The sequence below is a fragment of the Melanotaenia boesemani genome, chromosome 18 (assembly GCF_017639745.1).
Source record: "Melanotaenia boesemani isolate fMelBoe1 chromosome 18, fMelBoe1.pri, whole genome shotgun sequence".
NCBI lineage: Eukaryota > Metazoa > Chordata > Actinopteri > Atheriniformes > Melanotaeniidae > Melanotaenia > Melanotaenia boesemani.
Genome location: NC_055699.1, coordinates 20,494,425 through 20,520,278, shown reverse-complemented (window position 1 = coordinate 20,520,278; position 25,854 = coordinate 20,494,425). Strand labels below are relative to the sequence as shown.

The 25,854-nt window shown below is 39.9% G+C and overlaps 1 protein-coding gene across 1 annotated transcript; it reads right to left on the bottom strand.

Moving 5' to 3' along the window:
* Positions 1-22,524: 22,524 nt before the first annotated feature.
* Positions 22,525-24,353, bottom strand: LOC121629256. Its single transcript, XM_041968891.1, has 2 exons — positions 23,562-24,353; positions 22,525-23,244 (listed from the first exon to the last, which is right to left on the bottom strand). The coding sequence occupies exons 1-2, from the start codon at positions 24,351-24,353 to the stop codon at positions 22,732-22,734; spliced, it is 1,305 nt and encodes a 434-aa protein (XP_041824825.1). The 3' UTR covers positions 22,525-22,731.
* Positions 24,354-25,854: the final 1,501 nt, after the last annotated feature.

Below are 25,854 nucleotides of genomic sequence, written 5' to 3'. Positions count from 1 at the left end.
CTTCCTCTGCAACATGTGGAACAACATATTGCAACGCTTTCATAAGACAAGTGCTGCTCTGCAGGCAGTTGAACTAGACTTATGTAATGCTGTTAACTTGATAAGTTCATTAAGAGACTACATTGTATCCCTCCGACATGATTTTGACAGCTTTGAAAGTGATGCAAAAAACATGTCTCCAGCTGTGTCCCAAAACTACAGAGTGGACACAAAACGGCTGAGAAAAAAGAAAAGACATGCAGATGAATCGGATGAACCTGAGGGTGAGCTGTCAGGGCGTGACAAGTTCAGAACATCAGTTTTTATTGCCATCATAGACAGACTCGCTGCAGAACTGGATCGGAGGTATCACTCCTACAAAGACATTCAGGAGACATTTGGGTTTCTGAACAACATTGCATCTATCTCCACACAAGATCTACGCACAGGCGCGGCTAATCTCCAGAAGAAATATCCAGGTGATCTGGAAGAGGACTTTGTGAATGAACTTGGACAGTTTAAACAGCTTATTAAAGAAAATGAGGACACATCAGCAAGAGCACTTCTACAGCTTTTAAGAGGAAAATGTCTATCTTCAGTGTTTCCAAATGTTGACATAGCACTGCGACTATTTATGACTCTACCTGTAACTAACACCAGCGGAAAGCGATCTTTTTCAAAACTAGGACTAATTAAAAATAGACTGAGATCTACAATGGGCCAAAACAGACTGAATTATCTGTCTCTGATGTCCATTGAAAGTGATATTCTTCGCAAACTGGATTTTACCAGACTGATTAAGGACTTCTCCACCACAAAGGCAAGAAAGAAAAAAAATCTAAAAAAGGTAGAAATGAATATATGGTGTGTCGCTTGTCTGAACTGCTGCAGATTATAATGCCTTTTTTTAAAATAGTTTTATTTTGGTATTGCACAGTGCAGTTCTGTCTGCCTGTATGGTGTAATTTTGTCTCACTAGTGCCACAGATGTTTGTATTCAAACTTGAGAAGTAAACGTGTTTTTGATCTGTAAGATGTACTCATGAATGCCATTTCATACATGACAAACATGGGGGCCCATTCCCCAAGTTAGCCTAGGGGCCCATGACCATCTTAATCCACCACTGGCAGCAACACATCTCCTAAAAAGTTGGAACGGGGACTAGAAGGTGCTGAAAAAGTTATTTGTACAAATCAAAAAGAACTAGAGGAGCATTTGGCAACTAATTGGCAACAGGTCAGTAACATGACTGGGTACAAACGGAGCATTTCAGAGATGCAGAGTCTCTCAGATATAAAGATGGAAAGATGTTAACCAATCTGAGACAAATTGTGTGTAAAAACAGTTTTAGAAAACGTTCCTTGATGTAAAATTGACTGTGAAGATCCCAACATCTCCATTGTATAATAGCATCAAAAGATTCAAAATCAGGAAAAATGTCTGGGAGCAAAGCCAAAGGTCAAAACTGGATTCTGGTGATTTTCAAGTCCTCAGCCCTGACACTGCATTAAAAACAGGCGTGCTCTGTACTGGAAACCACTGCATGAACTCAGGAAGACTTCCAGAAATCAATGTCTGTAACCACAGTGGTTAAAGCTCCATCATGCAAAGAACAAGCCAGATGTGAACAGGATCTAGAACAGGGGTGCCCAAGTTTGGTCCTCGAGATCTACCATTCTGCAATTTTTATATGTAACCCTTCTCCAACACACCTAAATCAAATGTCATCTGCATGTCATTCAGCTCTGCAGAGGCCTGGTAACGAGCCAGTCATTTGATTCAGGTGTGTTGGAGAAGGGTTGCATCTAAAAGTTGCAGGATGGTAGATCTCAAGGACCGGACTTGGGCACCCCTGATCTAGAAACACCACCATCTTCTCTGGACCAAAGCTCATTAAAAATAGTCTGAGGCCAAGAAGTGGAAAACTACTCTGTAGTAAGATGGATAGAAATTTTTAATTCTTTCTGGAAAGCATGGAAGGTGAGTCTTTACACATCTGGGACAGCTTCCACATCTGTGAAGCTCCATCAATGCTGAAAAGTACAATAAGGTTTTAGAGGAACATCTGCTCCCATCCAGATGTTTTTTTTAAGGAAGGTCTTGCAGATTTCAGCAAGACAGTGCTGAACCACATCCTCCATCCATCACAATGTTGCCTTTATTTTATTTATTTATTTTTTAAAGGGGCAACAATCTTTGGTCTATTTTACTTCCTTAACATGAAGTTTAAACAGGTAATGTTCATAAAAGAAAAAGTAATACTGCAACTGGACATTGCTGATATTACACTGCTGTAATATGTTTCCTCAATAAGAAAAAAAGAGCATAATAAACCACCATTTAAGTAGCTAGTAAGAGTCTCATTTACATCTTAAGAACCTTCTTCCTGCCATCAGTCCTGACAAAATGCCGTTACAAATGAACATTCAGTCAGGAAAACCATGAACTGAGAGGAGAGCAAACACTTCACTCAGGAGTGTGTCAGCACTGCAGAGAAAGAGGTGGCGCAGAAATGCAAAGCTGTGTTGAATCTAAAAAGAAATTGTCTGACCTTAAACTGTAAGGGTCTGGCAATTCATCCTCCACGTTTTGATTAATAATTCCAATTAAATTATTCATACAGCTCATGCAAATTACACCGCAGGATTGGACACACATGGTGAATGATCCACGATCGTGTGGCACCTTTTAACCTTAGCAAGTTCTACAAAGTGTTTCTTACACTCTTCCTCATGCACACACAACCTCCTGTGGTCATAAGAGAAACTGGTCAGGCTTGTGTTTATTAGCTGAATGTGAAAACAAAATGTTGCGTTGGTCCTGAATATTCACAGAACTGCTGAAAGCAAATGAAAGATTAAAAGAGAGTATATAATTGTGCCATTCAACTCCCAGCCTGAATGTGTATGTGTGTCATTTTTTAATGTAGTGTGGGTGTAGTTCTGCCCTCTATCCAGAGGTGTCAAAGCTATTCACATGAATTACTCAGGTAGAAGTACAGATGCTTGGGTTTAAAAAAACTTCTGTAGAAGTTAAAGTATCAACTTGAGCTTTTTACTCAAGTAAAAGTGTTAAAGTTCTGGTTTAAAAAAACTTAAAGTATAAAGTAAAAGTAAGTAAAGAAAATGCCATTAAGGACAATAGCTTAGGCCCAGCCTCACAGGCTTATAGTGCACTACCCCACCTCCCCTAAAAAACATCATTCTAAAGGCCATAATGACAAAAATTTATAGGGCGTCGGAATATGGTATACGTTTACACTATCTATTCAGCCACAATTAAATTCACTCTATCTGGATGGCAGGATTTATCTGGATAGTTTTGTTTCAGGATGACAAGCCTGAATGAAAACAGGCCAAAATTAAATAAGAGAAACAAGGCTATTTTTTTTAAATGTAAGGAATAAAAAGTACAGATAATTATGTAAAAACATTAAGGAGTACAAGTAACAAGTTGACTATATAACTACTTAAGTAAATCTACTTTTTTTATCCACTTTTAAGAACAAACTAAAGACTCACCTGTTTAAGGAGCACTTCCGCACTTAGCTTAACTCGTCGGAATGGTTTAGAAAGATTTGTCGAGCTCTTTGCCTTCAGCTGCGTGCACTTATGCCCAAGATGATAACAAAGGACTGCCTCTAGCACTACATGACAGCACCTGAGTCCAACTGGACTCACAGCAGTCTATCACTTAATGATGACGTCCCATCTTGTTTGAATTCTTGTTTGTGTTGTTCTTACTTTCATATGTAAGTCGTTTTGGATAAAAGTGTCTGCTAAATGACTGCAGAATAGAATAAAATAAAGTATAGATATCCAAAATTTCTACTAGAGTGTATTAGTACTCCCTTACTTGACACGTCTGCCTCAATCTGGTCATCTATAGTTTCATTCCTTTGTATGAATGCATGTGGATAATGGTTTGTGTGTGGTATCCTCTAAACCAGTGGTTTTCAAACTTTTTTTTAAGCAAAATTCCGGTGCATACCTGTCAAGGAGAAACTTTGCCAGCTCTGCATCTGTCTTGAAATTAATTTGGTCTCTCAGACTTCACCTTGCAAAATTCTCCACTATTGATCCTCATTTTATTCCGTTCTTGGTTGTTTGTTTCAGTAAAATGTTATTTTATAAAGTTTTTACAAAGTTTGAAATTTGGGTAAAAATTTTAAATCCTCCGCAGTTCTTGTGTTGAAAATCTCACTGTGTTAAAGTCAGATCTGTCAGGATCACTTGACGTTCGCTCGATAGTTGGCAGGCTGACTCATGGAGACTCAAAGATCAGGTGTGGGGTCAGCTGCTTACTCAGGACACATTTCCATTGACTGGCTGCGATTGATAAACAAATAAAGAACTTCAGGCTGCAGGAAAGTTTGTCTCCACACCACTCTGCTGTTCAGATGTATGAAAAATGACAGGGAAAAAGACAAAGTTATAAAAGCAAGAAAGAAAAGAGAGATTATATAGGTCTTTAAAAAAAACCCTTTGCATAAAGTATCCTTTACAATGGTTTGATTTTAGATTTCTTTTGTGATTACCATGGTTATAAATGATAATAGCAGGTCTTTGAGAGTATTGAGACTTTGCCAGACCTCATCAACTTCAATTTTCAGTCAGAAAGCAGCAGTGCATTTCAAAAGCAGCACAGCCTCCACGCTGAACGGCTGCACACTAACACAGGTAAATGAACCACTCAGAAATATATCTGTAAGTTAGAGTAATAGTTTTCTGTCTCTAAAATATAACATCTCCACCCCCCGATTGTTAAATGATAAAAAGCTGATAACGCCGGTCATATTTGTTCACAGGAAAATAAAACATGCTTAATCGCCAACGAATTTTGACACTTTGGAAGAAAATTACATGAAGGAAACGATGGCGACAAACAGCATGAAACACCTGACAAGCAACACTGTGCGCAGTAAGAATGCCCTTTAAAAGAAGTCTGTCAGGTCCTGTCAAGGAGAGGGAAGAACTCTAAACACATGAAAAGATCAATTTTACAGGGTTGGAAATTTCTGACTTTCACTTGGAAATTGACTTGGAAATTTGTGGACCTGTCCAAACTGTCAACGTTAAATGGAGAAAAGTGACGGGTGTTATTGTTGAGGAATGAAGAGACGCTTTAGAAGAACCTGAATTTACTAAGATGTCTACGAAGCTCTAAAAATCTACAAAACCCAGTTAAAGAGAAGTTTCAGACAGCAAAACAATAACTTGATCAAATGTTTATCTGTTAACGTAGGATCAGCCTTCCTGCTCCATTCTGTTCTCCTCATTCATCCTTTAGCTATTTATCCCCCCATCTCTCACCCATCCATCCTTTCCTTCTCCAGCCATTCAAACTTCTCTCCCTCATTTATCCTCCTATTCATCCTTCCACCTTTCTTTCCTCTCACATCCAATCACCAATCCATCCATCTCCCCACATTCATTCATTCTTTTTTCTGACTCAACCATTCATCCTTTCACCTTCTTTCCTTCGATAATTTATGCTTCTCTCCATCCTTCCTTCTCATAAGTACCCATCCTTTCTTCCCTCAACCATATCATTCATCCCTCCTTTATCTATTCATCCTTCCATCCATTCTTCCCTCCCACATTCATCCTTCCGTCCATAGTTCACTCTAACATTCATCAATACTTCCTTTCCTCAATATTCATCTTCGTCTTTTTCCCCTCGACCATTCATTTATCCTTCCTTCCCACATCCATTCCTCTTTCCACCCACCCTTCTCTCTCATATCCATTCATCCTCCTAGCCATCCTTCTACATCAATTATTCCTTCCATCTTTCCTTTCCTCATCCTATCAATCCTGTCCTCCCTCTCACTTACTCATCCGTCCATCTTTTATCCACTCATTCTCCATCATTCTCTTCATCTCTTACCTCATCTTAATTAATTCTCACCTCTCAGGATGTCAATGACCTGAAGGTCTGAGAGCTTCAGAGTGTCCTCCTCCCCCCAGCTATCCAATCAGAGAACTTTAAATCTATCCATCACCTCATCTGCTCTTAACTGTCAAGTTCTTCAAGTTCTTAGGATTACTTAAACCAGGATGATTCAGAATCTAAACCTTCTTATTAAACAACAAGCAGAACCAGTGATCTGCACAAAACCCCCACAGGATCACACACAGCTCCACCAATATGTACCAATGTCCACCATCAGCCTCACCTTCTGATGTGTTTCTGGCCAAGAAAACAACGTGTGGAAAGTAGACATAACCATGCAGGAACACATACAGAGATGTAGGATGTTAAAGTATTGTTAAATTGAAATTTAAGCTGAAGCTGTGCAGGGAAGTGTAAGGAATGCATAGCTACCCTTATTGCAAAGGGGGAACATCTTGCACTGTGTACCAAAATAACTATTTCATGATCCATCATGAGATCCAGTTTGTGCTGCACAAGGTCGTAAAAGGCAAGTTAAAAGAAAAACAGCCTCAACAGGCGAAAGGAGAGATGGAGGACAGAGAGGAGAAAGCTGCTGAGAGGGAGTCCTCCGGGAGAATAATTTTAAGTTTGAGCAAACACAAATGGGACTGTTTCTGCTCATTGTTTAGTTTAGTTAATGCCTTTGCTGTGCAGGAGTGCCAGAAGCTTGAGTGAAAAGCAGTCACAGTTGCTTTAAAAAATAGAACTATCAAAAATGTCCTCAACCTTTTCATTACTGATGATTTTTTTTATCTTCTATTCATAAAAAGAATAAAAAAGAGCTGTTTAAATTCATGAATGGTCTCTTACCTGCACCTCATCCATTGTACTGTCAAAGAGTGTTTGTGTAAATGAGTGTGTCATTAGCATTTGAAAGGCTGCAGCAAGACCTCTAGCAAGCCCTGCAAGTTCCTGCAGAATTTATGCTCTGAATTTCATACAAAAAGTTCTTAACTTTTAAAGACTTTATCAGTCAAAGCAGTCATCTTTATGTCAATGTTCCTCGCGGCTTCATTCAGGTACCAGGTTCTATCAGAGGGCTTCTATGGTCATGTCTCCCTTGCAGGTCCCTGAGGCCCTTGGACCAGGGACTGCTGATGGTGCTCCATACTAAACTAAAAACAAGAGGAGACAGAGTTTTCTGTTTAGTGTCCTCCAGGCTCCTCTGGAGCTTTCTTCCTTTGGGCGTGAGAATGGTGGACTCTGTGGTCACCTCTAAAAGTCAGTTAAAAATCGTTTTAAACCTTTTTATTAATTTCTCCTGTTTTTCTGCAGTTTTGGCTCCTGTGAAGCACTTTGTGATTTAATATCTTGAAAAGTGCTATAAAGTTTTATTTACTTACTTGCCTGCTTCTGTGATGGAGAAATAGCTTAAATTGTCACATTTGCTATGTTTGTTTATTGAACAATCAGCGTTATACTCATGAGGATTTAATTGCACTCCACTGATAAATATAAAAGACAAATATCCATGTTGAAGCACTTCCAGGTAAAAAGGGATTTGTAATCGCTTTAGTGTGTCCTGGATCATCCTTAAGGTCTCCTTACCTGTAAAATCTTTAACGGGGAGGCATCTTAATCGGATGCACAAACCACCTCTTCAGACTCCTTTTGGCTTTGTTTACTGCAGGCAAAAGTGAGTTAAATACAACATTTTTGCTCACATGTGACCAGTGTCTGATCTTTTTATGATAGTCTGAACAGCACAAATCAGAAAATCCAACTTGGGCCTCTTTCATATGTTGTACAAAATCAGATACAGTTTACATCTGTACAGCATGTTTTTTAGGACATTTGTTTTACATGTTCCACACTAATATATATATATATATATATATATATATATATATATATATATATATATATATATATATATATATATATATATAATGTGTATATATATATATATATATATATATATATATATATATATATATATATATATATATAATGTGTATATATATATATATATATATATATATATATATATATATATATATATATATATATATATATGTACCCTCATCCAAGCTTTGTACCAGGATATATATTTCCCTTTTTCCTTCCTTTTAAAGCCTCCAGTAAAACAGCCAGAATATTGCAAAGCAAACATAAGACTGACAGGGAGGTGTTGACCATTCCCTTCATAGTTACTCTCTTGTCATTATTATGTCACACTAAAGCACATCGGCAGCTGAGTGCCTTCAAAAGTGGCTTAAATAACACTTTTACCTGGAAGGAGGGGGAATGTTGGTGGGTTACACAATGATCTGCTGATGTAGTTTTGGGCATTGACAGGTACTTTAGAACCTGGCAAAGTGAATTCTCCTGTGATTGGGATCTCATAAATCCTGATGAGACTTCAGCTGACTGGAATTATCTAATCTCTTTTATGATTCCACCATGTACTTTTGGCATGTTTTATCTGACATTATCCTGCTGGAAGTAGCCATCAAAAGATGCTACATTGTGGTCATAAAGGGATGAACAATGCTAAATTGGTACTTGGTGTTTCAAAGTGTGGCAAGAAAATATCATCCACACCTATTAAACCACCACCACTAGCAGCCTGACCCATTGATCCAAGGCAGGATGGATCCATGTTTTTATGGTGTTTCCACCAAATTCTGAGCCTACCATCTGTATGTGGAGTTGAAATGGAGACTCATCACACCAGTAACATTTTTCCATCTTTTATTGTCCAGTTCTGGTGAGTCTGTGTGAATTGTAGCATCAGTTTCCTCTTCTTAGCTGACAGGAGGCACCCGGTGTGGTCTTCTGCTGCTGTAGCCCATCTGCTTCAAGGCTGGACGTGTTGGGTGTGTTTAGAGATGCTATCCTGCAGACCTTAGTTGGTGTCACACCTGCACCAGTCCCTGTCACATTCTGCCAAGCCAAACTCCCCAGTAATCACCCTCCGGATCATCCACAGCTGTTCCAGCAAGTCACTCTCTGGACTCCTAACCAGCCACACCTGTTTCCCATTCACTCACCCAGCAATATATACCCCAGCACCTCTGTTTATACCAGCAAGGACCTTCCATCTTAATGGAACCAGTGCTTACTGGACTTCCAGGCTTTTCTTTGTGTTCAGGATTGGAACGCTGTAAAAGGGATCTGTACATTTTTTTTAACTTAATTTATTCAGATACTAATATTTAGAGACATATGACACTGGTCTCTCTTTATTACCCACCATTTTATTGGTCAAGCCCAGGTCATATTTTCTTGTCTTTTTGTTGTTGTTGTTGCAATGTCGGTTGTTGATCTGTTTGTCATTTCTCCATTAGAACTTTAACAAATTTGTCCATGTTCTGTTACAAGTGTAAAAACTACACTTTTACTTAGTCCTGCTGGCCCTTTCAGTTTGAGACTGGCTTCCATTTGTCTGTACTCTTATTTACAGATGACTGATGAAGATGATAAAAGATCATAGAGATACCAAACATGAGTCTTAGAAAAGGATATGATCTGGACTATTTGTTTTAGTTTTTAAGTTCTGTTCCAGTAAATGTTTCTTGCAGATGGGCCCTGGTCATTCTTTCCAGATGGGGTTTTAAAATTGATTTACTTTTCTCCACATACATAAAAAAATATAATGTCCTTAACCATCTGTTGCAAATGCTTTAACATTACCACATTTTTAATGTTTTTTCCACTTGGATGAATGGTGATTGTTTAATGGTTTTGAATGAACTTTGCAGCTGTAGACAGCTTCTCTCTTTTTTACATCATTGACTGAACCAAAAATGGTATATTTTAAAAGCTGTTTTGTAATTTGAAGAAATGGCAACAACTCTGAGGTTTTCTCTTTTCTTCTCTACACAGACCAGATCTTGCTATCACTTTCCATCTTGGAGACTCAAGAAGTAATTTTGGAGAATATAGAAAATCAGGGGCTGAAATGGAAGTAAACGAGATGGGCTGAGCAAAAAATGTGACCACAACAAAAAAGTAAATTAGGACACTTGATCAGAAAATAAGCCCTGGAATGCATTGAGGATCACAGATAGATGATCTATAGCAGTTCAGGGAGAGGTGTCTGGGTTCACCATGGTCCGCCTCGCTCTATTGTCCCCTGCCAGACAGAATGAGCCAGTTTTACTGATAAGAGGATGCGGTGGTGGACACCCTGAAGCAGATAGGGATTTTTCATGTTGACAGGAGCTGGTCAAACAATTCTTTTGAATATCATAACCAGCTTTGTACTGCTGTGCCTGAGTAATGCTGTCTAAATCTGCAATCAGCCCTCCTGACATCAGCCTCATCTAACTTGTGTTGTTCTGTAGTGACTCATGGAAGAAAAAGGAAATGCCATGGGGACATAGGTGGTGGGAAATAGGAACTCGGCGGGTAGGAGGACAGCTTTTGTTTGTCTGCACAAACAAAAGCTACCTCACTTTGGTACAAGCACCACTAACACAAAGAAGCAAGCAATGCTTTTCCATCAAAATGGACACAGATATTGAATTATAATACAGCAAAAGGTACACCGCCGGTCTTTCGGTTTTGTGAAAGAATAAAAATTCAGATTTCTATTTGCTCACAGTGCTGTGTAGATAAGAACGTATGTCTACAACTACAGTTCACTGCCTTCCACACTAGCAAACTGAAGCAAATTTTCGTTATTTATTTAATTTTTCAGCTTGTGCTTCCCCAAAGGGAACTTTATGGTTTAAGGCTCCTCTTGATAATCTGATAAATAAACAATAATTTTAGTAAAATATCAATTTATTTATTTTGAATAACAGAATTTAAATAATATTGCTGGACCTGACCGGAGAAAAAAAAGGACGCAGAAGACGGATACACAGACAGTTTTATCCGTCTTCTGTATTGGTTACGCGTGTAGCTTAGCTATGCATCGTTTGACGCAGAAGATGGAGCAATACCACTGGAAATCGCAGGGGCAGTGCTGAGCAAAATAGCTGACATGCGACCAGGGAAAGAAACAAACCACAGAAGAAGAAGAGGATCAGGACGGAAAGAAAAAAGCAGAAGAAGAATGAAGACGAGCACAACAACTGTAGAAGTTGCTCAAGCTTTTGAAGAAAGACTATTTGCGAGTGTTTAAGGTGGGTTGGGCGATTGGATAAAACTTTATAGCAATGGATTAAGAAAGTCTGAAACTGACGTCAGCTCACAGGAGTGAAGTCTGAACTCAGCACTGCCTACTAGTGGAGGAATTGACTTAATAACCATGGCAACGCAAAACACGTATGGAAGCATGAGGACGACAACATATGAAGTTTGAAACGGACGCCGTATTTACGGACGGAAGGGAGCATACATGGGGCTTGAACCATAATTTAGTCATCTGATTAACTTCATTAACCTCCCCCGAGCCTCAAACAGTAGCCTTTCTGTGTGGAGTTTGCATGTTCTCCTTGTTTATGCGTGGGTTCTCTCCAGGTACTCCGGCTTTCTCCCACCATCCAAAGACTTGCAAGACAGAAGGAGCTGCAGTAATTATGTGTTTAAAGGTTTGCATATCCCTTCACTTCAGTTGGCTAGGCTCCTTCTCTGTTAGCTTCTGCTTTGTTTTAAATAAATTAAATATTGGGGACTGATCAAACTGTTGCTTGAGTAAATTAAAGTGGCTATGCAGGTAGACATCAACAACACGAATTTACCAATTTTAACTTGTTTTAATGTTTTCCACATTATCGACCAAGATGTCCTGTCAATCCTCATGAAGATGACAAAGTCTGGGCTCTAACAAAGGAGTAGTTCCTTAAAGACCCCCTTCTTGCAACTACCAAAAAGCCGTGCATCCCCACCTCATGCTCAAACCATCCTTGTCTTTATGCCTTTATAACTTTTTTCCACAAATGATGAATTCTGGCTGAGTCCTTTGATAAATCCGACGTAAAGATAACTATCAAAGAATCATCTGCACTGTGGCGTTTCTCAGACATGTTTAATTAATGAGATGATGTAAAAAAAAAAGAAAAAAAAAATCAAGTTTATCAGGACAGACATGAAATACTTCACTACCGTAGCGCCACCAACTCATTGGCCTCACTGACCTCACCACACTGCATGTGGATAAAAATAGATTGGATGTACAAGGTGTGGCCTATGTAGCTGTTTTATTTTTGACTAAAGATTTAAGTTTTAAAGTGTTGTATAACAAATTTCAATGACCCCATTTGGGACCTGGTTAAAAAAGTGTCTTTCAGCTTTCATGTGAAAAAAAAAACAAAAACAAAACGGTAAGCAGTTCTCAATTTGTTTGTGTGGACTTCCTTTATTTTTTAACAGTCACACAGGCTTTGTACAGTCAAACCTCACAGACCCCCTAGGCTCTTTTGGGACCCACTTTGGCGCTAAGGGTCCCCTGGTTGGGAACCACTGATCTACGCTATGATAGAAGGAAACAGCCAGTTTGTTCAGAACATACACATAGAAATAATGCTATAAAAACACCAAAATATGTACTTACAGGAGCAGAAATAAATCAGGATTTGTCATGAAGGATCTTAATCCTAATTGCTTTCACCCATCTGTAGAAGTTGTAGACTTCCAAGATTTTTTCATAGTTTCACCTGCTCTGCTTTGTAGAAGACCGTCTGAAGACACTTTGTTCACTGGAGGTATGTCATCCTGCAAATTTAATTCCATTAAAAGCCAGCTACTAACTTGTTATGGACTACTCTAAGTAGCTCGGTATTAGAATCTGAAGTCTTATCCATGAGGAAAATAAATGTATTTCTTAAAACGTACCAGTCAATTGTTTATTTCCATCTTAGATTAATGTTTAAACACATCTGTAAATAATAACATTAACATGACTGCAGTGGATCTTTAAGGTTGTAGCTTTGCTAAAGCACCCATTGCTCACAATATAACATCAGTTTGGCTTTGCATGGATTTCAGGAACGAAGGCGTGCAAATGTTGCTTCAAACTTGTTGTTTCCAACTGTGATAGTTGCTGTGAAACACATCCATATGTTTGCTCATCTTCTTCTTCTAGGAGTTGGTATTTTGTTATATTAGTTTCAGACATCTAAGTACATCATACCGTCTTCTCAGTGGGAAGATAAAACATGTGTCAAGTTTTATCACACAGAGAGATTTGAGTCTGATTGGATCTAGTATTTTCCATTTTGTTATCTTATTCTTGTCAGGAAAAGATAGCTGCTGACAAAAATAGTCGAAAAAAAAATGATCACATCTCTGTTTTACACAGAACAGTCAGGATGGGGTATTTAAGATGCACTTAGTGGATTTTTGGAGGTAGAATGTAAAATTATTGTAGGTTTCAGTCAACAGTCCCTGTTTGGTAATCTTTAAAAAAAATAAAATAAATTCCTTTCTTTCACCTTCCTCAGAAGGATAACAGTACAATATTAGTAAATAAAACATACATGCCTCCATCTCTTAATAGTAAGAATGCCGCAGGAAGGCAAACCGATGCCTGCAGCTGATTATAGTGTATTCTTCAGAGTTCAGTCCATGGTTTATACTGATCTCCATCCACTCTGTTGCCTTTGTCATACAGAATGATGAAAAGTAAATTGTTTCACCCTGTTAGCCTGCATCACACACTCCACTGCTCATTACCCAGTGAGCTGCTGATTGAACAAAACAGATAATAAGCAAATGTGAAAGGAGGTTTTAGAGTATGCTAATACTTAACATTAGACCCAAGTACAAGAAAGGGTGAGAAGAATCAGCGACAAAGGGATGTTGTCATAAAAAAAAAGAACATTCAGGGATTTTAAAGAAACGTCTCCCTGTGCGTTTCCATGGTTGTTAGGTAATAATTCCACTAGAGGGCAGTGCAGAGTTCAAAGTTCACCTGAATGTGGAGAAGATTGTTAAAATGTTCATTCTCAGACACAGAGGCAGTACAGTAGATGGCAGTGGTAGGAGCTTCCTTTTTTCTTTGTCCCTTTTGCCGGTTGAAGCAGCAGAACTGTGTAGTATTGTCCCCACAGTTTCTGGTGGTACTGCTCTGTTTGCAATGTCAGGATACATATTTGCAACCTCTCTGAAAACTGACAGATGACGGGCAGAGTGGTTTGTCTTCTTGATTCAGCAGCACCTCAGGTGAGGAGAGGAACACATTTTTTAAATAGTTCAGTTTATGTGATTGCAGGCAGTGTGAAAGCAAACTAAAACCATTTGAATGTTGAAAATCTCAGTGGTACAGAGTTTATCAGACTATTAGGTGAGAAAACAATCTAGGTGACTGAAACCATGAGATGATGATGATGTTAAAAAGAAATTTCATACAGTCACCTACAAATAATATTTTTAAAGGCCCTGTTGTCTTTCAAATGTTTTCCAGAAAGATCCTTGTACCAAGCCATTGTTTTTAGGGGTGTTATACATGGCTGGACCAGAAAAAGATCTGGTATCTGTAACGGTAATGTGACAGAAGAACTTTGTTGATCTCTAAATGAGCACAGGTTTAAGACAAAAACAGTAGCCTAACAATCATCATGTGAGTCTGCAGAGCACATCGGGCACATCGATGGCTAAAAACAGGCAATCCCCATTTCTACTCATAATAAAACAAGTCGGTTTAAATTCGCAGAGCAAATAGTGATGATATTAAGGAAACAAAGCAGTGTTAATTGGCCCCTGAAACCAAAGTCCCCAGGAAGACCATGTGGCTTGAATTAGATGGAAATGCTCCTGCCCAACATGTCATTGTATTCTTATTTCCTTGTTGAGCTGAGTCTTTGCTGCTCTGTATTCCTCTCTGTTTTCTGCCTTGTGAGCTCCCTCAATGTGTCTCCCATGCCTGAGCTCTTTGGTAAACCATAGCATGCTGCTGGAACTCACATGAATGCAAATTAGCTCTCTGAAACCACAGGAGTTACCTGCCTAACTGTTACTGCAGTGAATCGGCTAGAACTACACATACATATATGCAGATTTGTGCAGATTTGTGCATTGGGATGTAAAGTAGCTGCAGGACCAGTGTATCTGCACAGCTTTGTTTTCTTTTTTTCTGTCTTCATCCTTGTTTTCACAGTTTTAACTGCAAGTGCAAGGTTATTTGTAATAAATACTAATAAAGTACCAAAAAAAAAATAAGAAAAAAGAAAAGAAAAAAAAGTCTGAGGACAAAAGGTCACTCTTCTATTTACATTTTTGCTAGTGAAAGGGAAGTCTTTCCAACAGTTGCTACAATACATCGACCCCAGTTGTCACAACATTAAGTCGGGTCAAAGCTATTACACCAGAGGTCAATGGAAACTGTATATTTGTGGTTTGGAAGAAGGTTTGTTCTAAACAAATTGTCAGTCATGGCTCAGGCCTGGAGTAGAATAAATGAATTTAAAAAGTTTCTATATCCCTGTATGTGGGAGGAGCAGGCTGAAGACTGCAGGGTGTACAGTGAATGCAGCACTGAGGGGGCACATTACTAAATCAGTTTATGCTTTGACATCCAAAATGTAGATGAGAAACGTCGCAACTAAAGTCCACATCTACGACACTGTGGGGATGTTTAACAGGTGCTTACAAAGCAGCTTCCTTATTTCTTCAGATCAAAGCGGTCAATGAAGGCTTACGACTATTTGTGTTTAGGGGGCACCTTATAATGATAAAAACAGTTACTCACTGACTTATTTCTCTTCCATTGTGCTTCTTTGCCATGTAGATCTCTCTCACCATTCTCATGCATTAACTCCAGTAAAAGACAGAAAGATGCATTTATGAAAACGTCCCCCAATACCAACAATGTTTCTGCTGCTAAACTGCATATATCAGACTGGGAAAGGTAGCAAAACGGAGCAATTAGCAGTTAAAAAGCCAGACATTTCCCCAGGGAGATAACAGAGATGAAAGCAGACTGAGATAGAGATTGATCATCATACTTATATTCATGAAGGGGCCCAAGAGGTCACAGGAATATAAATTAGTGTGTGAGGATTTATTAATATGCAGTAATTTCTTATTGTTTGAGTGCTTCTTTAGCAGCTTTTGCAGAACTCACTGCTGTCCTGCAGTTGTAGGGGAATGTTGTTGCATCCCTATAAATGTTAGGATGCAGGTTTACTAATGCAGGTGTTGTTATTTGGCCTGCCAGTGATCTTAAGCCTCTTTTCGACCAAAGATGAATGAATGAATGAATGAATGAAAAATACTTTATTAATCCCAAAGGGAAATTCAATATTGTAGTAGTAGTAATTTTTTAGTAAAACAATCACATTAATTAATTAAGGGCTTTGTTCTTCAGCCTGATAGCTGCTGGAAGGAAGGATCTTCTGTATCTCTCTGTCTTGCATCGGACTTGAACAAGCCTCCCACTGAACACACTCTGTTGTTTCGTCACGGCGTTGTGTAGAGGGTGTGAAGGATCTTCCATTATCTTCGTCAGCTTGTACAGAATTCTTTTTTTGATGATCAACTCCAGCGGCTCCAGAGTTACTCCAAGCACAGAACCGGCTTTCTTGATCAGTTTGTTAATTCTTTTCAAGTCTCTGGTTCTGATGCCGCTGCCCCAGCAGATTGCTGCAAAGCTGATTGCACTTTCAACAACAGACCTGTAGAACATTTGCAACATTTTGGTGCAGACGTTAAAAGATCTCAGCTTCCTTAAGAAGTAGAGTCTGCTCTGACCTTTCTTGTAAATGTACTCAGTGTTGCTTTTCCACTCAAGTCTGTTGTCCAGCTGAACTCCAAGGTACTTGTATTCCTCCACCACCTCCACCTCCTCTCCCATGATGGAAACACTTCTATGTGTGTTCTTGTTCCTCCTGAAGTCAACAATCATCTCCTTTGTTTTCTTGGTATTCAAGATGAGATGATTGTCACCGCACCATTTCACAAACTGACCGACCAGTTCTCTGTACTCTGCTTCTTGTCCATCACTGATACACCCAACAACTGCTGAGTCATCAGAGTATTTCTGCAGATGACAGAACTCAGAGTTGTACTGGAAGTCTGAGGTGTACAGCGTGAATAGAAATGGTGAAAGTACAGTCCCTTGTGGTGTTCCAGTGCAGCTGACCACCATCTCAGACACACAACCTTTCAGTCTCACAAACTGTGGTCTGTTTGTGAGGTAGTCGTAAATCCAGGTGGTTGTGGAGGGATCCACCTGGAATTTCTGCAGCTTCTCACACAGCAGAGCAGGCTGAATCGTATTAAAAGCACTTGAGAAATCAAAGAACATGACCCTCAAAGTGCTGCCTGACTGGTCCAGATGAGAGTGGGCTCTCTGAAGCAGGTATATGATGGCATCTTCAACCCCAAGCCCATTACGGTATGCAAACTGTAATGGGTCCTGAAAGGTGTTCACCTGCTTGCTGAGGTGAGCCAGTAAGAGTCTCTCCAGGACTTTCATGACGTGAGATGTCAGGGCGACTGGTCTGTAGTCTTTTGGTTCAGCTGGTTGTGGTTTTTTAGGCACTGGAACAAGGCAGGATGTTTTCCACAGCACCGGGATTCTTTTCTGGCTCAGGCTGGTGTTGAACAGGTGCTGGAGAATCGGACATAGCTGTTTTGAGCAGGTCTTGAGAACTCTGGGACTGACACCATCTGGACCTGCAGCCTTGTTCTGGTTCAGTTTCACCAGTTGTTGCATGACTTGGTTACAGGAGACAGACAGAGTGGAGGTGGAGGCAGAGGAGGTTTCAGGAAGTCCTGATGTGGAGGGAGATGAGGTTGTGTCCAGGTCCTTGACTGAGCTGCAGGGTGACAGAGTGGAGGTGTGACAGGAAAGCTGTGGGCTCATGGAGGGTGTGTGGCTAGTTGGGGTTGAAGCAAGAGGTGAGCTAAACCTATTGAAGAACATGTTCAGTTCATTCGCTCTGTCCAGACCTCCATCAGTCTGATCCTCCTTTATCCCGAAGCCAGTGATCTTCTTCATTCCTGACCACACATCCCTCACATTGTTTTTCTGAAGCTTACTTTCCAACTTCTTCCTGTAGTCCTCCTTGCACTTCTTCATTTGTGTTTTAAGTTGTTTTTGTGTGGACTTCAATAACTCCCTGTCTCCATCCCTAAAAGCTTTCTTTTTGATGTTCAGCAGCTTTTTCAGGTCACTGGTGATCCAGGGTTTGTTATTGGGGAAGCACCTCACTGTTCTTGTTGGAACGGTGCTGTCCACACAGAAGTTAATATAATCTGTCACACACTCAGTCAAGGCATTGATGTCATCTCCATGAGGTTCACATAGGACGTTCCAGTCTGTAGCCTCGAAGCATCCTCTCAGAGCATCTTCAGCTTCATTAGACCAGGTTCTAATAGCCTTTCTAATGACTGGTTGTTGCTGAACGATGGGCTTGTAGGAGGAGGAGAGAAGAACTAGGTTATGGTCTGATCTTCCTAAAGGTGGCAGGGCAAAGGAGCTGTATGCATTTTTAATATTAGCATAAAATAAGTCCAACGTTTTGTTTTCTCTGGTGGAGCAGCTGACAAACTGTTGGAAAGTTGGTAGAGTTGCAGAGAGGGAGATGTTGTTAAAATCTCCAGAGATCGCCACAAATGCGTTTGGATGTTGTGTTTGAAGCCTGGCCACTACAGAGTTAATGACATCACAGGCTGCGTCTGGAGCGGTACCAGGTAATATATATACCGCTACCAGAATAACGCATGTGAACTCTCTGGGTAAATAATACGGGCGGAGACTCACAGCTAGCAGTTCAATGTCTCTATTGCAGATCTTCTCTTTAACAGTGACATGTTCAGGATGACAACAGCGCTGGTTTACCAGCACCGCAATTCCACCTCCCTTCAGCTTCCCGCTGAGTTGTTTATTGCGGTCTGCACGGACCGTCCTGAAGCCGTGTACAGACGCATTACAGTCTGGGATGTGTTCATGCAGCCATGTCTCGGTGAAGCACATAATACTGCACTCTCTGTATTCTTTAAGAGACCTGGTTAGCACCTGAAGTTCATCAATTTTGTTAACTAGCGATCTCACGTTTCCCATAACAACCGTTGGAAGAAACGGTTTGAATCGCCACCGTTTTTCTCTCTGCCTCGCTCCTGCCCTGCATCCTCTTCTCTTTCTTTTCAACTCCGTTGGGATTTGAAGTGTTGTTTCACTGATAATCTTGAGTTTGGAGAGTTTTATCAGTTGATCCCGATGGTAAACAAGTCTCGTTGCCATGGAGACTCACAATAACAAGTCTTGCAAAAAAGAAAAAAATATTCAGAAAAATCTCCCGTATAGCACAGCCTCTGACCAGCGCGAAAAATCTACCCGAACAGACACAGATTGACAGCTGATGTCTTAAAAAAGACGGCTATATTGTAAAAAAATCACAAGTTAAAAACAGAGCTACTACAATTGCTGCTGCCACCTAGCGGCGCATTCTAGAATTTTTTTTTTTTTTTTTTTTTTTTTTTTTTTTTTGGGAGCTAATTTGGTGCTGGTGCTAGAGCTAGTGCTTGGCTGGTTCAACTCTGGTGCCTACAAACAACATGTTTGGTTTTGCACAGATGGAGCCAAGTCAGTGCTTTGTTCATTATGTCATCTAAAATGTCTATACATACACTCTATCCATTACATATCTAATGTCACAGGTACAGGTAACTGTACAGGTCACAGTAATACCGTAAAACCACTACAATGACCAGATTCAGTGGCATTCTGAGCTTCTACTACAGAATTGTCCACCATGGGCAGGAGTATGTGTGGTGGAGTTCAAGGCGCCGGTTTGGTTTGCCAGCTGTTGTCCAAAAACATTTTTTTATGTTTAGGTCACCCAGCTCCCTTTTCCGGTCCCTGAAGGCTTTTTCAATTTGTTAACTGGCTGGTCGACGCTATGTTTGTAGCCAATTACAGTCATCTTCCTCTGTAGCTCCTTAAAGACATGCTTTGTCCTACTTGTCCTGTCCAATTTATTTTGGATTTCAGCAGACGACCATAATGCCAGGAAACACCGGGTCTCCTCGGGTCAATTTGGTTTGTTTTTAAAATGTATTGCTTTGTTGGTTTAAAGATGTTGGTCCATGTTTCAATGCTGTTATGTTGGCCAGGAAACACACCCCGCCCCCAACTGATGACGCAAGCAATGTGAAGCCGTTTTTCACTTTAGCCTAGAAAAGAGTTGGTGCCTGTTTAAAACCAGTTTTGAGAGCCAGGAGCCAGTGCTTAGGCAATGGAAAGTCAAAGGACTGGTCCTTAGTCAGGGTCTGGCTCCGAACCAGGACTGGAAACAGACACAATCAAAAAGGGGCTTTAACATTGTCGCCGAACAGTGTTGTGTCCAGTTTCCTTTTCATTCTAAGCGATCAGGAAGTTAGTTTAATGTGTAATCTTGACATACCGTTCAGGTTAAATTAGACTCATTTGTACCTCCATTCTTTCATAGACTTGACTTATGCATGAAACTTGGCTCCTGTGTATTAAAAGGGATTTCAGATCAACAAGTTTGGGGCAAAACTTGAAAAATTCTGATGTTATCTTCTCTGTACTGACAGGAAGTAGAAATAAAGGTCAAGCAGGGATCTTGACACTGTAACTGCTGATATTGAATGTCATTACCATGACTTCTAGTGCTACAAAGAGGATCCTTAGAGTTATTTTGGACTAGGATCTGTCCTTCGACACACATATAAAATGGCTTTCTAGGATTGCCTTGTTTCACCAGTGAAATATGCCCAAAATCAGTAACATTCTGTCTCAAAGCGATGCAGAAAAACTAGGCAAATAGGCTTGTTGATCCCTCTTTCTTGTTCCCAACTGGTCAGTGCAGATATAGCTGTCCCCTTTGATTCTGGTTCAGATTGTCAGATGCATATACATAATGCAACTCTACCATTTCACCACATCAAAGGTGCTCTATTGAATTTAGATAATGTTTCCACCAAATTCTGAGCCTACCATCTGAATGTGCAGCTGAAATGGAGACTCATCAGACCAGACAATGTTCTTTCCATCTTCTGTTGTCCAGTGTTGGTGAGTCTGTGTGAATTGTAGCCTCAGTTTCCTGTTCTTAGCTGACAGGAGGCACCCGGTGTGGTCTTCTTCTACTGTAGCCCATCTGCTTCGAGGTTGGAGATTGTTGGTTGGAACCAGCAGTTATTTGAATACCTGTTGCCTGTCTATCATCTCAAACCAGTCTGCCCAATTTCCTGACAACAACAAAGCATATTTGTCCATACAAGTGCTGCTCACTGGATATTTTCTCTTTTTTAGATCATTCTCTGTAAATCCCAGTAGATCCTCAGTGTCTAAACGTGGCACGGTTGTTGGTGCAAGATGGGCTGGTCTGAGTCTAAGTCTAAGTCTAATAAAGTGGCTGGTAAGTGTATTTCTTTACAAACATGTTGCGGGTAAAGCATCTGTTGTGTGAAACTGTTAAATGTTTAAATGTTTTCATTTGACATCAAGTTTTACAGTGAATATTTTAACTTGTTCCATTGTCAGTGTCTTAACATTTATTTGCTGGTATGTTTTGGTGTCTCTGACAGTTGACCTGCACATGCTTTTCCTTTCTGTTATTTGAACAAATGTGGAAATAACAGAGAATATCTACAGAAATTAATATAACCTAACTCTAGCTGATGAGTAGTGCTGAGTTCTGCATCAAGGGGAGTCATTACATTGTACTGCAACTGTGCATTGGATGGTAAATGTGGTGATAGTGGCTGAACTGAACAAAATAAACTCATACAGCCAATAATTCGACCTGTTCAAACGGAAATTAAAAGTGTGGACAAGCGCTCTCTGCGGGAGACAAAGGACACAGGAAGATGGAGTGTTTTCTTACACACTCCTGACAGCTCCTAGAGCTGGTGGAGAACAGTGGTGTCAATGGGATTCTCCAGTGATTGACACTTTCTGGCTCGAAGTCAAAGTATTTAAAGATTCTTCTGGTTGGTGCAAGGTATAAGTACCTTACAGAATTAGCACAGGATGACATTAAATCACTCTTTCCAAATCCAATATTGATGAGGCACAAGTTTACAGCCTTTTTCAATGATGCATAGGTGATCAATACTCCAAACTTATAGCTCTTACCTGGATGAGATGCACATAAGCAGTGTTGGGCAAGTTACTTTAAATTAGTAACTTAGTTACAGTTACTAGTTACTCCTTCCAACAGTAACTTAGTTACTTTGGTTACTCATTACTTTCAAAGTAACTAGTTACTAGAGAAAGTAACTTTTTTCCATCCTACTACAAGTGCAGTGCGCCATCTAGTGATATACATGTACAACTGCAGTAGAGCAGTGTAATAATAAATCAAACATGATAATGTCTCTTTTCCTCTCATTTATTTTATCCTTCTATTTTGATACTTTTCTATTGTTCCCCACCTTGTACAAATGCACACACATTATTTTGGAGTTGATGTGGCACATTGCTTGATTTAAAAAAAACTTGATTGTACCCAATAGTATTATGATGAAGCAGTGGATCAACACAACACAATATACAGTATGTTGAAACATTTGATTGATATATTTATTTTAGCCATTTAGACAAGTATAAAACAAACTTAAAGCAGTGCTAGCATTAAACTGCACCTGACACCATTTAGCAAATGTAAGAATCAATAATAATACAAAACTGATTCCGTCGATTTTTCAGCATTAACACAGTGACTTGACTCAAAAAAGCTCAAAAACTTGACTCCACCAAATAGAAACAAAATCAATAATTAAAAAAAATCTGCCTAACAAACAGTTAATGTTAAAAAATATATATATTTCCTCCAGTCTGAGGATGAGAAATAAAACAACGGATGAAATTAATAACAGTGGATAAAGTGGTTTACTAACTTAAGTCATACATTTGGAAATTTCACTTCGAAATATTAACCTGCTTGACATTGTGGAGCATCCTGTGGAGCATGCATCCCAGCAGCACATCATATCAGTGCTAATCAACATTGCTAGTTGTCAAACCAATGATTGTACCTCAAGAGGAGAAGCTTCTCAAACTTCTGATCTGACAACCTGTTCCTCTTTGGAGAGAGAATCAGGTTTCCCAGGCTAAAGAGCCTTTCTACTGGGGCACTGGAGGGAGTGGCTGCATTAAGTTTAAGAGAGAGTTTCTTTATCATTGGAAATTGATTCAGAATGTCTATCCCTGTTGCTGCTGATTTAAGGTACTCTGCTACCTCAGCTTCAGCAGTCGCATAGGTGTCCTCCTCATTCTCCATAAAAGAGAAGAACTCATCCTCTTTGCTAAAACCTGGGCGCTGTGTTGTGTTGGTGGTGCTTGTACCTGGTTTTAGCTGCTCTTGCTCAGGGAGAAGTTTTCGACATTCTGCCAGCAGACTTGCCTTTGCAGCGTCCTTCCGGTCCTGACCATGCAACCACCGCACCTTGAATTTTGGTAGTGTTACAGCAGCCAGGAAAGCATCTTCACATTCAAGGACAGGTGCAAACCTTGTTTTGACTGCCTATAATGACATCAGTAAGAGTTCAAAATTATTGCATGACATAGGCATTGATTCAAGAACAAAGTCAATAAGCATGTTGTAAATGTATACAATGTATTTTGATTTGTAAATAATGTGTGGACCTAGTCTATATGTTGCATTTATTTTATTTATTATTTGAGCATATCTCAAATGGTAACAGCATACACTCATGTGTTACAGATCAACCGCAAATAGCCTGTACACATTCAGAAGACCAACAGCATAATATGAATAAAAATGCAATTGAGTTATTAATTTCATTAAAAATAAACACAAAAGAAAATACCATGTCTTACCTGGATAACTGCATCTGGTAGCCCAACAAGGATTTGCAGACCATTTTTTACTTCCAGAGTCTTGGTCATCAGTGATTCCAGTGTAGGTAGAAGAGTTCCATAAAAACAATTCTCTTCTCCCTGAAGAATGTCCAGTGCAACACTAAGTGGATTCATGACAGCACAGTACTCTCTGATACACTGATGTTCCCTTTCGTTGAAACATTTCAACTGTAGTGTGGAAGAGAGGGTGTTCAGGTCCACCAATGGTATCTTTGAAATTCTCTCCAGAGCATCGTAGTACGAGTTCCACCTGGTTGTGCAAGGTACGAGTAGCTTCTTTGCAATGATGTCGTCCACAATCTCAGCAGCCACTGTGGAGCGACTGGCCTTGTTCCACAACCCTGCACATTTTGTGGTGGCACTTCTGTAGATAGCTTTCGTTTCAGGTTTTGAAAAAAGCCACTTATCCACATCAGTGCAAGAGATGAGGTTTAAAGTGTGTGAAGCACATCTCTGATGCGGAGGTAAAGAAATCGCGTCATCAACATTATCAGCACTGCTCTGCAACACATCCCCAACGGAAACAAAAGTCGAGTCATCCTCCCCTTCTTCCGAGTCGTCTGAATCAGGTGTCGCCTGGTACACCTGGAAGGCCTTAACAAAATTGGAACCGTTGTCCGTTACAGTTGCTGTGATTTTGAAGGATAGGCCATAGGATGAGTTAATGTTGTCCAGCTCACTTGCAATACTGTCATGCGTATGTCGACCCTTAAATCGTCTGCATGCCAGGCCTGCTTTCCCACGCTTCATGTTCTGGGGATTTATCCAGTGTGCGGTTACACCAAGAAAACTTTTATTATGCGCAGTCCAAATGTCTGCTGTTGTGGAGACATGTTCCAGCTGACCAAATTGCTTTTTGAGCTCTAACTCCATGTTGGCGTATTCTTGGTCCAGATAACGGGAAAACGTCTTTCTGCATGGGGCTGGCGTAGCACCGTCTCTCCCTCGCAACGGGATTTTGCTAACTAGCTCTCTGAAAGCAGGGGACTCGACCGTTGAGATAGGTTGCATGTCTTCGACAACATACCTGGCAATCAATCTGTTTAGTTGTGTCTGGGTGATGGACTGTGAAACAGGCTTTGTGAAATTGTCGAGCTTTCGTTGTTTAGCTGGAGTCGACCGTCCTTCAGCGTCAGTGGAGCTAACGCCAACAGCAGCATCACCAGGGTGTTTTTCAATTAGCTTAGTAGATGAATGCTGTTTCTGAAGATGTTTCTGAAGGTTGGAATTGCTAGTCTTCGACGTGGATAGAGTTTTTGAACCTCCACAAAGATTACAGGTCACCAAAATATTCATGTTGTCTTTTGCTGACACAAAAGAAAAATAATGCGCATATTTCCATGATAGAAAGCCCACGCCTGGGCTGTGTTCACCTGCTGCCATGGTTGTTTTCTTGTTTTCATTCACCTGGATGTCGACTGGCGGTCACATGCTCTCTCTCTCTCTCTCTCTCTCTCTCTCTCTCTCTCTCTCTCTCATCCTTAAGTAGCGAATAACGAGTCTTTTTAAATCACAATAACGAGTAACGCGTTCCTGATTTTTACAAACTAATTAGTTACAGCGCAAGTTACTGTAAAATTAACGTAGTTACTGTAACGCGTTACTAAATAACGCGTTAGTCCCAACACTGCACATAAGTAACATTCAGAGCTGGAGAAGACTGGACAACATGAAATCTGCTTAGTTCTCAACTGATTCATGTTAAAGTTGAACATCTGAAAGGTTTAATAATTCCTTACAGAAAGCTCTATAACTTCTAATTAAACCTGTTTTTGCTTTTTTTTATTATGTGGTGATTAATGATACACCTTTAGTGATTCTAGAAGTCAGACCCTGTAGCACAGCTTTCACCTTGACTGTAGTAAAAGAACAATTTCAAGTCTCTAAAAGGATGAATCTTAATCATATTTGGTGATCTGAGTTTTCATTTATCTGTTGTATTGGACTGGGAGTGCCTGAGGTTCAGCCCCAGTACATCAACCAAGTCATAACGAGACTACAAAGCTTTGAAGTATGTTGCAACTGTTAAGTGTTTGATGTTTTTGTGCCATTTGCAATAAATGTACATTGTTGGGTTTTGATGTGGTGTGCAGATGCTCATAGTGACAAACCTGTTCACACACAAAATGGGAAAGTTCACGACTGAAAGCATAAGCCCTGGAAGGCATAGTTTAAATTTAAGAAGTGAGATCTTATTTACTTCCTGATGTTGCCAGTAAGAACACATGCACCCTTCTGCACACTTCCAACA

What these genes read in the sequence shown, in the direction of transcription:
- LOC121629256 (XM_041968891.1), bottom strand. Translation starts at nt 24,353, where the DNA reads ATGAAGCGTGGGAAAGCAGGCCTGGCATGCAGACGATTTAAGGGTCGA. An exon ending in TACCAGATGCAGTTATCCAG is followed by an intron (nt 23,245 to 23,561) that starts GTAAGACATGGT and finishes ATGTCATTATAG; the next exon opens with GCAGTCAAAACAAGGTTTGC.